The 14,692-nt window shown below is 37.2% G+C and overlaps 1 protein-coding gene across 1 annotated transcript in view; it reads right to left on the reverse strand.

Moving 5' to 3' along the window:
• Positions 1–14,692, reverse strand: part of acvr2aa (activin A receptor type 2Aa) — a 54,378-nt gene that overhangs the window by 6,306 nt on the left and 33,380 nt on the right. The window contains exons 3-5 of the mRNA XM_016238747.1: positions 14,451–14,527; positions 12,447–12,601; positions 3,479–3,622 (exon numbers count right to left, since the gene is read on the reverse strand). Of these exons, the coding sequence (XP_016094233.1) occupies positions 3,479–3,622; positions 12,447–12,601; positions 14,451–14,527 (376 nt within the window). The remainder of the gene's footprint in view (positions 1–3,478; positions 3,623–12,446; positions 12,602–14,450; positions 14,528–14,692) is intronic.

Raw genomic sequence — 14,692 nt, forward strand, 5'->3', positions numbered from 1 at the left:
GAACTGAAAATAGACTGCGCCATAGACCAACTCAAACGTGGTCTAAAGTCTGGCGCAATATTTTTTCTGTGTTATTTAAAGAGCGCGTTAGTAATATGCGCCTGTAGATGGGTGCACAACGCACGTACACTTTGCTTATTACACACACAGGGATGCGCAGCAGCACACAAACATTTTTAAAAATGAAAAATTACATACCGCCATGTAAATAGCGAACACGCCATGGCACGAGCGCAACTGGCTTTTAAAGGGGATAGGAGATGAGACTCTGATTGGTTTATTGCACGTTACAACCAAAAAACACCCATTACTCATTAAGAGAATAGGGACAACCCATTTAGACCATGCGCCCGGGTGCGCCGACCTTTTTCCCGTCGTTAAACTAGCAAAAGTGGATTCGGACACGCCCTGAGTGCACCTGCGCCGTGCACTTTAGACCATGAGCTTAGATCGTTAAAATAGGGCCCAAAATCATTTATTTGAATTATTAATGTTGAAAGAACTTGTGCTGCTTAATATTTTGCGGAAAGTCATACATTTTTTTAGGAATCTTTGATGAATAGAAAGTTCAAAAGAACAGCAGTTATATGAAATAGAAATCTTTTGTAACATTATAAATGTCTTCACTGTCACTTTTGATGAACTGAATGCATCCCTGCTGAATACTAATTTCTTTTAAAAACAGCACCCACTGAACACGGTTCTGTTCATATTCTGTTTAAAGTCATAGTTAATTAAAAAAGTTACAATGTTTATTTGATAAATAAATAATTATATAATTTATGTATATTTAACTATATAAATATTAAACATTGACATATACAGCTTTTACAGGATAGGTTTGAATATGGAAGATGTATAGTTTCCTGTTCACATTCTATTTCATACGATTGCATCATCTTTAGGGTTGGGTACTGAAACCCGGCATCGGTAACTATATAACCGGTATGTACTAGAACCGAATGCAGATTTCAGTGCCTCATTTCGGTGCCATGCCTGAGCGATCGATTGAAATATTTGTCCTCTTGCTCTCCAAAACCGATGAAAGCAGCATCATCACCGGCACCGCACGTGAAAAAAAATTCCCGACTGAGAAAATGCACATGAACTCGAGTCAGAAAGCTCTAATAATACAAATCCAACACATCTTTGTAGTAACGCTAGTGTCCATGTTGTTTTCACATTCCGACTTAAAAGCACAACTCGGGAAATGAGAGCATAGAGGAGCACGCGCGTGAATGCAGTAATTACACTTGCTCTGATGGCAGCAGGTAGCCTTCCGTTAACTAATCGAAATATGCTTAAATTAAAATGCCTAATGCTAACCTTCCCTTGTATTCACATTTCTAAACCTGTTGTCCAACAAAAGAGAATATTATAACCTTTTTACTCTACAACACCAGTCAAATGCTTCCTTTTGTGATCTGATGTGGCTTCTTGTCACAGAATCAGGCAGAAAATATGTTCCATAGGCTACTTTAAAAAGAATTTAAAAAGGAACCGTTTTAAAAGTATCAATTTGGCACCGGTATCGAAAAAAACCTAAACGATACCCAACCCTAATCATCTTTGCTGTCAAGTATCATAAATTTGTAATATTTTACAATACTCTCAAATTCAGTTTTGTTTAAATCACATTATGTGCTAATATTGTACATTCAGTGCACGTATATGTACTTCACAGGCCGACACATGGCTCAGCTCCACGTTTGGCAGTGTAATTGTTTAACAGGTTAGATTAACTCATCAGCTTTAGGAGCTGATTCTCTGGCCTCGGCTCCGCGTGGTACCTGAATAGGGAAAATCTTCACTGCCACATAGTCATTGAGCAGCTGAGCTTAGGGACAACCCATTTAGACCATGCGCCCGGGTGCGCCGACCTTTTTCCCGTCGTTAAACTAGCAAAAGTGGATTCGGACACGCCCTGAGTGCACCTGCGCCGTGCACTTTAGACCATGAGCTTAGATCGTTAAAATAGGAACCAAAAAACACCCATTACTCATTAAGAGAATAGGGACAACCCATTTAGACCATGCGCCCGGGTGCGCCGACCTTTTTCCCGTCGTTAAACTAGCAAAAGTGGATTCGGACACGCCCTGAGTGCACCTGCGCCGTGCACTTTAGACCATGAGCTTAGATCGTTAAAATAGGGCCCAAAATCATTTATTTGAATTATTAATGTTGAAAGAACTTGTGCTGCTTAATATTTTGCGGAAAGTCATACATTTTTTTAGGAATCTTTGATGAATAGAAAGTTCAAAAGAACAGCAGTTATATGAAATAGAAATCTTTTGTAACATTATAAATGTCTTCACTGTCACTTTTGATGAACTGAATGCATCCCTGCTGAATACTAATTTCTTTTAAAAACAGCACCCACTGAACACGGTTCTGTTCATATTCTGTTTAAAGTCATAGTTAATTAAAAAAGTTACAATGTTTATTTGATAAATAAATAATTATATAATTTATGTATATTTAACTATATAAATATTAAACATTGACATATACAGCTTTTACAGGATAGGTTTGAATATGGAAGATGTATAGTTTCCTGTTCACATTCTATTTCATACGATTGCATCATCTTTAGGGTTGGGTACTGAAACCCGGCATCGGTAACTATATAACCGGTATGTACTAGAACCGAATGCAGATTTCAGTGCCTCATTTCGGTGCCATGCCTGAGCGATCGATTGAAATATTTGTCCTCTTGCTCTCCAAAACCGATGAAAGCAGCATCATCACCGGCACCGCACGTGAAAAAAAATTCCCGACTGAGAAAATGCACATGAACTCGAGTCAGAAAGCTCTAATAATACAAATCCAACACATCTTTGTAGTAACGCTAGTGTCCATGTTGTTTTCACATTCCGACTTAAAAGCACAACTCGGGAAATGAGAGCATAGAGGAGCACGCGCGTGAATGCAGTAATTACACTTGCTCTGATGGCAGCAGGTAGCCTTCCGTTAACTAATCGAAATATGCTTAAATTAAAATGCCTAATGCTAACCTTCCCTTGTATTCACATTTCTAAACCTGTTGTCCAACAAAAGAGAATATTATAACCTTTTTACTCTACAACACCAGTCAAATGCTTCCTTTTGTGATCTGATGTGGCTTCTTGTCACAGAATCAGGCAGAAAATATGTTCCATAGGCTACTTTAAAAAGAATTTAAAAAGGAACCGTTTTAAAAGTATCAATTTGGCACCGGTATCGAAAAAAACCTAAACGATACCCAACCCTAATCATCTTTGCTGTCAAGTATCATAAATTTGTAATATTTTACAATACTCTCAAATTCAGTTTTGTTTAAATCACATTATGTGCTAATATTGTACATTCAGTGCACGTATATGTACTTCACAGGCCGACACATGGCTCAGCTCCACGTTTGGCAGTGTAATTGTTTAACAGGTTAGATTAACTCATCAGCTTTAGGAGCTGATTCTCTGGCCTCGGCTCCGCGTGGTACCTGAATAGGGAAAATCTTCACTGCCACATAGTCATTGAGCAGCTGAGCTTTCCACACACAGCCAAAGCGCCCCCTAGCTTTGATTTCCAACAACTGCAGAGGCTTCTGGACCAGGGTGGGAGACGGCGGCATGGGTCCAGGGTCCTGCAAGACAATAAATAAGGAAGTGTAAGACATTGGGTTGGCTGAACAGAGCATCTGAAGGTGTAATAACTGCTGTAGACTTCATCACTATGGAGACCATCGTCACCCAGCTCGTTTCACAGCGACTCTCTAAATCACAAGCTGGCTGTGCTGATTTCTCAACAACCTATGCAGTGCCATCACTAACCACCATAAGGTTATTTCAACAGGATGCGTGTACAAAGAAGGGCCATTCAAAGTGCCCAATACAGAAGGACACCGTTTGGAAAGAGGACCCTGGATTAACCCGTGACTCTTTAAATAAAACCTCTCTGTTACGTTGATTGCTGGTGCCACTGGTATGTTGTGATTCCCACTTTAAAGGAGTTAAGGGTTGGTTCATGCTAGATTTTATATTCAATTTCATATACTTCCATTCATATACATGCAAACGAAGGGGAATGGGTACACAAGCACATGCAAAGATTTTGTCTTCTGCTACACAATAAACTCTGACCTGTGAACTGGCATAGAGAAAAATTGTTTGACCAATAAAGGCTTAAAACATCCAAAATAACTTATTGGATGAAAATCAAACATGGAGGAAATTCTAATTTTGGAATCCTGTGTTATAGACACTACCATTTAAAAGTTTAGTGTTCCAAAATTAGAATTTCCTCCATGTTTGATTTTCATCCAATAAGAATTTTTAAAAATGTTTTGAAGTAGTCTCTTCTGCTCACTAAGACTGGGGAACTTTTTAAGAAGACAGTAAAACATAACATTTAAAATATTATTACAATAACTAAAATAAGAGTTTTCTATTTTAATGTTTTACATTTTTTTTATTTTATTTATTTGATGACAAAGCTGTATTTTCAGCAGTCTTCAGTGTCACATGATTTACTCCAGAAATCATTTCAGTGATAGTGTAAGACAAGTTCAAAACAACAGTTTCAGTTCAGAAGAGAAACTGCATGAATTTAAGCCATTAATCACCAACAATAAAACTGTTACTATCGTTAAAAAAAAGATTTTTTTTTATTTTTATTTTTAAGTAAAATGAGCACTTTACAATGGACCACGCCCATTGTTATAGGAAAAGGGAAGTGGAAAGAATGTAAGCCCAGCAGAAGACCTGTTCATTGCATTAGGATTGTAACACGTTGTGAGAACACTGAGGGGTCTCATATGGCCATTATAAATACTATTGTGACAGATACCATACCTTACGAAAAAACATGCAAATGATACTGGTTGTGGTGTATTAAATGGGGTAAAGGTGGACCATGCCATGCAGCTGAACTGCATAAAGCTTGGACAGAAGGGGCTTATGGGAGTTGCAGTTCAGAGCTTGTTAAACATAATCCATAGTTTCTGTAAGTGTACAACAGATTTGATAAGCAGCTGACCTAGTTTGTGGGTGCCGTGAAAGACACTGGCATGCCATTACACTTTGAAGGCTTGACTTGCTGTACTTGGCATACAACTCTCCAAAACGCAGAGTGAATCCACAAATTTCACATAAAAAAAAATATATATATTTGCAATATATAAATATAAATGCAATACATAGTAATACATATAAAAATGAATAAATAATTAAAAAAAAATTGTTTTCTAAAAAAAAAGTACAGATATGTGTTATATAAATATATAATGTGTTTATTTATATAAGATAAAAATATATAAAACATTTAAAAATGTATATAAAACAACAATTTGTTTAATTAACTTAATGCCACACTGCAACACTTTCTTTATGGTCCTAAAAACCATTTTCTTTTTTCTTTAATCAAATATAAGTAAAAATAAGCAAAATATAGCTGGAAGACATATTACCTGATTACATTCTTCACAGGTGTCTTGTGAAATTCCCCTTAAAACTCTGTAACAACCTACTTCCCTTTGTTAGTCATATGTGCTTGAATAGAGAAAAAGAGCTTCATTTGGCCTCCTTTTGAAACAAATGCCCAATAAGTAGGTAGGATGAAGAAAGACTGTCCACAGAGCACCTGCTGGATTGTGGTTTGGAGTTCAGGCAAAAGTAGGACAAATGCAGAACAGGCATGTTTTTATATGTGGCCTACATTTCCACCAACTGAACATGATGGGGGGGGTGCACGATTGTTCTGAACTGAGACTCCTTAGCATATGGATCTGGGTTGTTAACTAACTTTTTCCAAGTCCTCAAGGAAACAAATGCTGGAGAAAAGTACATTGCATGTCTGTGGGTGGGAGGAGACAAGGTTAAAGAACAGAACATCCATCACGCAGAGAAGAAAAACACGAAACAGTGAGGACGCAGGCGAGAAAGCAAGTACTTCTGAGATGGCAATGCTTTGCTGTTACACAAACCGAGAGAGTCGACGCGAAATGAGGGAGAATGGAGGTACGGGAGGGACTGAGCTCCTGAGGGGGATGTAAAGAAAACAACCCTCACACTGACCTCACACCTACACGGGTCAGGGTCATGTTTACTTTTCCATTTGCCTAAACGTCAGTCACTAAGCAGACACCAGTCATAAACATGACGACAATAGGTCTTATGGGAAGTGTTTGCCCCTGGGGCAGCAGCCGTTGATGGAGGCACAGACTGACATTTTTAAAGCATTCCTTTTCTAAAAGAAAAAGAAAAACAACACAGGTAATTTAAGAGGGCTATCTGTCTATCCAGACGCCTGTGGCAGATATTGTATGTCAGAGTGCAGGTTACTGGAGTTGTTTGGTTTATTCAGTGCCTGAAAATAAAGAGACCAGTGGCAAAAGTCCAGTTGAGACAATTATTTTGCATGTGACTCCCATGTGAAGCATTCATACAGGTATTTATTCATACCACTGATGTCCTTAATTCTCATTTCTCAGCCTATACTTTGAATTGGTGAACTGGTTTAAAAAAAAAGATAATTTAAGCAATACTTCTTCAGATATGTTGTTTGCTTTCTTTTATACACAAACATTCTGTATCAATCAGGTCACAGTCAGTTTGTTTTTGAATTCAGCATACAAGGACAACTCAAAGACGTGGCTTCGTTATTTTGTGATATGTCAAATACCTTCAATTCAGATGCATTCATTCATTGCTGGACATTAGTTTTTAATACATTGATTAAATTAAACCTTTTTTTTATTAGGACTGTTAATAGGACTGTTATTAAGTCTACTATAAATATGTATGGAAAAAATAAGATTTATCTCACCTAACAGAAAGCCACCCTAAGGTCCATGACTGTTTACCAAGACTATACTTTAAGAAGAACGCACAGAATGCATCTGGGATAGCTTGAAAATTTGGGGCCTTGAAAATTTTGTGGGCTTTTGATCTCTTGTGAATTATTTACATACAGTAATTCATTTGGAAGACATATTTAGACCAAAGCAATACACAACGGTTTGCTGTAACAAATGGAAGCGTAGGCAGCATATATACAATGTAATTCAGAGCTAAATCCTTAGAGAACTAAATGGACTTCTTAGTGCCAGAGTGTTTCTTATCAGTACTGGCACACAGGTGGATAAAAGCATCAATGTGATGTTTTGTATTAAACCTTCAGGATGGACTCAATCTCAAGAGGAATCAGGCAACAATCTTTGGCTCCAGAAACACTGAATGACCAGTTGATTTCCTTTACTTGGTCTTGGGCTGCCCAACATTATGGTTCAATCACCCTCTGGGAACACAAAGCGATTTAAAAAGGGTTTAAAAGGGCAATATCTTACACTTCTGCAGCATTTTATTTCCCCCTGAGGTCCACTTATAATGTTAGTCAAGGTTTCCTGGTCTAAAAGTTAAATATCCTGGCCATAATTCAGTTTTTCCTGACCATTTTCAACTTTTTTTTCTAGCCCCAAGAAAACAGGCTGCTTTCACCGTTAGTGTGATATGGAAAGTGATTTCTGGAGGGAAAAACCCCCCCAGTATAATCTGTATAATCACTATACCACTGCATTACTCACTGGGAGGGAAAAATCCAGTTTTACAATACATGACCCTTTTAAAACTTGCAAGGCATTTTTATATTTTGCTCTTGTAGATTTATTTAGCTCATGGACGAACATCTGTCAAGAAGCACATTCATGCAAATGTAAATACAGCTCAGGACTCATCAGGGAATAATCTTAGTTCATTCCAGTTTTTAAAAGCTTTGCCTCTCTGGCCAAAACTGCAAATGAGTGCCGCAGAGACCCACAGCCTCACATCTTTCAAAGGTATCAAACCACTGATTTTTCATGTGTATTTTGTGTGTGTTGAAATGGAGAATGTCCAAGGGGTGACACTGATGCAATATGACACTTTGCCATGAATCTTTCAAAATGACTGCAAATGTTTTATAGGTTAAGTACAATAAAAGCACTTTAAGCTGTTCCCCATTCCCACATTCATAACATTCATCTTTGCATACATTTGCTGCATGCTTGGAGACGTGCATTTTAACCTCAGTACTGCTATTTTACCATGCACCTAAATCAAGGGATCTCTGCCTGAGTCCCCTGAATCAGAGAGGATTTCGTTTTTGTTATCCGTGCACTGAAAGTCAGAACATCACAGATTGATGAGGCAATGTGCAGGGATAAACGCAAAATAAAACCAGTGGGATATTATAGGAAAATGTGCTAACAAAAACAAAGGGGTGCTTTTGATATCAATGAAAAAAAAAAGGTTTAAAATGAGGTTCCAACATAATCTTGAAAAAAAAAAAAAATAGATGAATGAGTCAGGCTTCTCTTACCTCTATCATTATATGAAAGGCGTGCTAGTTGAGGAAGGAAAGAGGAAATCAAGTGTTAGTTTTAGTTTAACGTATATGAGATGGAAATACGTGATGGGGAATTTAACGATTTCTTTAAGAACGAGTAAATGTGTTTCACTATTTCTGTAGGAACTTTCACTTGCTGGTCAACACAATATAATTTTACAGGTTAACCCAATTATGTCTGTCCAAAAGATTTAACATTTATGTCAAGCCAAAAGATAGGAACACCACTTTTTTTTTTTTTTTTTTTTTTTAAGTTAAAACACTTTCTTCTACTTTACTGTGCAGAGGCTAAAAGTAAGGCATTCAGAGGTCGTTCTTGTCTGAAAACGTCCTGACATAGCAACATTTACTCAACCAATGGCTTGTGTTTGGGATGGGACAATCTATTTGTCCAACCAATGATTTGGGGATTTTTATTTTATTTTTGCAATTCTGTTTGGTGCTACTTATGCTGTTAAAAGCACATGCTTCACAAGATAAAACAGCAAAGACTGATGCAGGTGTGGGCCTCAAGTAGATATTCCAATTAAACATCTTGCCTTATGTTTTTTTTAATTTTAACTTTGTGTAAGTGAATATAACTGAAAAGAATGAACCTTCAGACCCAAGGACACCACTCAACGGTTGCCGCTTATACCTGAGGCCAAATCTGCATGTTACAGCAACTGCCAGACTTGTACAAGATTCTGAGAGACTTTACCAAATAAAACTGTCTACTAGGAACAATTCCGAATATTTCAAAAGAAAACACAAAAGATTTTAAAGAGTTCAAAGCAAAAGTTTAAAGAAAATCGGGCATACATTTTTACCATTCAGGAAGTAAAACCGATCTGCATTCCCATTCATAGATACAATATAATATTGTATCCTTGACAGACAACCAACACAGGAACAGGAACCTTTTAACCATGACTTAAAAACTAAATGACAATAAGAAAATAGTGTTTTCAGAGCTGTGGTGCAGCAGTTTGCACGTCTTCCCTCCCCATATACCAAAACATTTCCTGTCTAATGCAATAAACAAAAACACAAAAAAGGTGAGTAAAAATAAAAACGGTGATTTAAGTAAAGATAGATGTGGAATGAGTTTAGGCACATGCATAATAGCTAAAATATGAATATATATATATAAAAAAAAGAGGAAATTCTGCAAAATGCGTGTAGCTGCCTGAATGCCCTTTCCTTCCAGAAACAAAAAATTCCCATACTCACAGTGAAGCCAAGCACTTAATGCGGTTAAAGCACTGTTTATATTAATATTAATGTTTTTTTTTTATAATGTGATGACAAAGCTAAATTTTCAGCAGCCTTTAGTTTACTCTAGTCTTCAGTGTCACATGATCCTTCAGAAACCATTTTTTCCCCTTTTCTTTCAGTTTTCAAGATTCTTTGATGAAGAGCAAGCTCAAAACAGCATTCATTTGAAATATAAATCTTTTGTAACAATGCAACATCTTTACTGTCACGTTTGATCAGTTTAATGTGTCCCTGCTAAATAAAAGTATTAATTTCTTTCAAAATAATAATAATAATAATAAAATAAATAAATCACAAAATACAGGACACATTTTCCATCTGAAAATTCCATACTTTTCCAGACTCAGATGTCCAAACTTCTCAGTAGATTTTCAGACCATATTTATTTAACATATATGATTCATTGAAGCTTTATTTTCAGCTTTATATTTGGTATGTAGTAGAAGTCCTCTGTGCTTATTCATTGATTTTCTCGAAAGTGACAACCTCCAGAGCCCCTAAAAAAAAAAACCTGACTTTTGCATGCACACGGAAACTATTCACATGCGTATGGGAATTTTGTTCGAGTGCTTACGCATTACAATTTCTAGTTTTATATATACAGGTGCATCTCAATAAATTAGAATGTCATGGAAAAGTTAATTTATTTAAGTAATTCAACTCAAATTATGAAACTCGTGTATTAAATAAATTCAATGCACACAGACTGAAGTAGTTTAAGTCTTTGGTTATTTTAATTGTGATGATTTTGGCTCACATTTAACAAAAACCCACCAATTCACTATCTCAACAAATTAGAATACTTCATAAGACCAATAAAAAAAACATTTTTAGTGAATTGTTGGCCTTCTGGAAAGTATGTTCATTTACTGTACATGTACTCAATACTTGGTAGGGGCTCCTTTTGCATGAATTACTGCATCAGTGCGGCGTGGCATGGAGTGTTGAGATAGTGAATTGGTGGGTTTTTGTTAAATGTGAGCCAAAATCATCACAATTAAAAGAACCAAAGACTTAAACTACTTCAGTCTGTGTGCACTGAATTTATTTAATACACGAGTTTCACAATTTGAGTTGAATTACTGAAATAAATGAACTTTTCCACGACATTCTAATTTATTGAGATGCACCTGTAGTATAACCTATTTCCTTTGTGCGTCACTGCCATCTTACTATGTAGAAAATGAGAGCATGGATGCACATGAATTAATAGAGATCTATTTGCTCAAAATTTGGTAAATAGATAATATCAAGGACTAATGTCCAATTTAATGCATCCTTTGTTGACGAAATGGGCCGATGGCACAATACGGCTGTGTGCTTTGTCCTATTTGCCAAGTTCAAGGGTCTATAAAAAAGACAATTGTAAACAATTGTTCAAAATTTGCCTATATTTAGAGCAGTACATCATATTTCAAGGCCATAAGTCTATTTGCTGATGGCGCAATCAAGCTCAGTTTCTGTGTGCACACAAAAGTCCGTATATTTTTTTAGTTTTGCAAACATCCTTTTAGAGGTTCTGTCATACAGTCCTAAGAATATCGTGAGAAGAAACCCAAAACCTGACTATAACCTGCATTTTTGTATTAATTCAGTCGTGTTTGACAATCATCAAAGAATCATTAAACAGCTGCCATGAAAAGATACTTCTTGTATGATTAATTTATTTTCATTAAATTCTTAATTTTATATTATAGAAAACTAAATAGGGGGCAAAAGTATGGAAATACAAATATTTTTATATACTCTGCTTTCCTTTTTCCATACTTTTCCAGACCTGGAAATTACTCAAATCAAATTCCATACTTTTCCAAACTGCGTAGGAACCCTAAATGTTCTCTTGCTCCAAAACGGCTTTCTTTTTCACCAAACCCCCCCTCCCCCCCGTGTTTCCATATCTCCTACCCAACCACTGTCAAACCCCAACAATGTTTCTAGTTGATATACCATTAGGGAAGGTGCAAATGCAGTTTCATATTAACTAAGTGTTGTAATAGTCCCTGAGGCCTTCTGACGGCTGTATTAAGAGCTAATAAAGTTCCCTACATATCAAAAACAAGTTTGGGCTGATCATGATACTCAATATCAGCAGCGCTAAGGAGATGGTTCATCTGTCAGAACTGTCCTACATAACCCTGAAACTCAATCGGGGAATTCCAAATGCTCACCTGACACTAAGGTAACCCTTTGTGCTACCACACAGACCATATATCAGCCCAGCACACATAAATGCATCTACTCTGAGCTGCTAAAGATGTCCTGCAAGGCTAAGGATAAACAGTAAGGATTTTTTTCAAGCTGACCCATCAGTTCAGATTTTGACTTCACTAGCTAAATCTATAAAGATCTATTGTGTAAATCAGAAGTAGATGGGAATCTCAACACTAGTCACACACAGGGGTAAAGGTCACCTGATTGCTCATGTCTTGTGTTATATTCTGTTATCTTGTCTTTCTGGTGGGAGAAGAGGGCACTTGAAACACAACCGTGTCCTGACAGATCTAGTTTGATTTCAGCTGACAGTGTGTTTGAGCTCAAGTGAGTGTGACATTGAGCACATTAGATCCCTGAAATCACTGTCATTCACATCAACAGGAGGTGCTGCCCAGGGGAAATAACAGCTCCCAATAGCACCGTTTCTAGTGGCATGAAAATGTTCTGATACACTGAAACTCAAGAGCTACAGCGATAAGAGCAGATGGGTTTTGCAACATTGTGCTGCATGTGAATCACTGACATTAGTGTTTCCCTTCAAAATATGGAAATACTTCTCTCATTTTACTAAAAGTGAATCAAAACACATGCATTAAACAGTAGAGATATCAATTTACCTGGGTAGGCACCAGAACAGGTGGATACGCCAGCTTGTGATGTCGATACATCCAGAAGGAGAGCAGGACAATGGCTGTGATGCCCATGATGGGCACGATGGAGTACAGAAGGGTACTGAACAGTGGTGGCTTCTGGGTGAAGGGGTTAGATGTTGCTAGGGAGAGAATAATAATGAGAGAGATCAGTACCGATCAATGCTTTTTAATAGGTGCACGATTACACTACTGTTCAAAAGTTTGGGGTCGGTAATATTTTTTACGAAGTTGCTTTTGCTCACCAAAGCTGCATTTAGTTGAACAAAATACAGTAAAAACAGTACTACTGTGAAATAATATTATAATTTGAATATATAATTTATTCCTGTGATGGCAAAGCAAAATTTTCAGCAATCATGACATGATGTGATATGATCCTTCAGAAATCATTCTAATATGCTTATTTGGTACCAAAGAAACATTTCTCATGATTAATGTTGAAAACAGTTGTGCTGCTAAATATTTTTGTATTTTTCACAGAAATCTTTGATGAATAGAAAGTCAAAAGTGGTTAAAAAAATCTTTACTGTACATTTTGAAAAAAAATTAAAAAAAACGGCAACAAGAACAATAAAAACAACTTACTGAACCCAAACTTTGGAACCAAAGCGTATATGACTAAGAATAACTGGGAATTGACTTTGAAAACAAAGTTCACACAAGACACATTCCTATATTCTGTTATGAGCACTATTTACATTTAGTCTTCTGTCAGTTGTTTTAGCCGTGCAAATAAATCAAACAAATAAGGAAATATTTTGAAGGATTTCTCACATGTGCATATGACAGTTTTCATGTATACAAATATGCTTGCTTATTGTATTCTACCAGTTACGACTGTTACAATATACTGACATGATATAGGTCATGACGTTTTTACAGATACCTATTTTGATCACTATATTTCTTAAATTATGAAGGGAACATTTCTAATTTCTCTGTAAATGAAAAAGCAAAGTAACAAAGTAATCAAAATCAGATTTCCTAAATGCATAAAAAGTCCACATTCTAAACTTTTATTAAAGCTTTTATATGTATAAAAATAAATAGATAATAAAACAAGTAGATAAATAAAATAAAAGGTTAATTGTATCAGGCACAACAAGCTGTTAATTATCAGTCCAGAAATATTGTAATTGCCCTCCTAATACACATATGCTATTTTGGAAACCCACACTATTACGATCTCTACTGGCTTAATAAGTGACATGAATGTGAAAAGGAATGACATCAGAATTTGACAGAATGACTTCAGCTTGCATTAGCATTACTAAGCAGAACCTCAGATGAGAGTTTGCTCCTAATTCCCTCAAGAGGAACACAACAGATGACGGATGTGAAGTCTAGCACATACCTTCTATACGTCGCATTAACGAGATACACGGTGTACGTTGACAATCTCTCACTGCATATTATTTTATGTCCCACACCATTTGAACTCGCTAATTGCATTTCTTTCACAGCAGCCTTGAAACAAGGTTGGTTTGATTCCCTGAAGGCTGCTGACAGATTCTGCCTTATGCAAACAGCTTTATTCCAAAGCACATGCTTCTTTGCAAATGCAAATTCCCGTTAAGAGCGTTTCAACGGAACTGCACGAGTGTGCGCTTGAGGGAGAATAGCACGCATGCTTAGTCAGTGCACACGGTGGCCCTTGGTTTCTCTGCATCTAGTGCCAGAGATCGGATTGGGCCGTGGCTGCTGGCCAGAGATGCAGTGATCCCTTGCTCTTATGTTATGGCAGAGCTTTTCCCATTCGCCTGGGCTGACCACAGGACCATGTGCGTGACCCACCCGGTCGAACTTCAGCTGAACCCGTATTAGCTTCGGTCCAGCAGAGAGAGATCTCATTCATGATGCCATTTCTTCTCTCTCGTGCCAGCTATGGACTTGGAAGTGGGTTAAGGACTCTAGATTAATCCACAAGCACAAAAAAAAAACCACAGACATCCACCCCAATAAACCCACTCTCATCCAACCCTACTCCACCCTTCCCCCACTCAGCCGGCCGAATGGTCACACGCAGCCGTGGGGCATGAAAGTACCTGGACACAAGGTCATAAAAAGCACAGCTCCATGCTCGCAGAAAGCGAATTCTGAGAAACTCCAGTGTGCTTTGTGCAACTCTTCATGTCCCTGTGGGTTTTTGCATTTCATATCAAGATCATTCCATATGGAGTGAGTCAGTGCTGGAAATAGACCCATTACGT

This window comes from Sinocyclocheilus grahami, unplaced genomic scaffold, assembly GCF_001515645.1.
Source record: "Sinocyclocheilus grahami isolate Dianchi unplaced genomic scaffold, SAMN03320097.WGS_v1.1 scaffold547.1, whole genome shotgun sequence".
In the NCBI taxonomy this organism is placed as follows: Eukaryota; Metazoa; Chordata; class Actinopteri; order Cypriniformes; family Cyprinidae; genus Sinocyclocheilus; species Sinocyclocheilus grahami.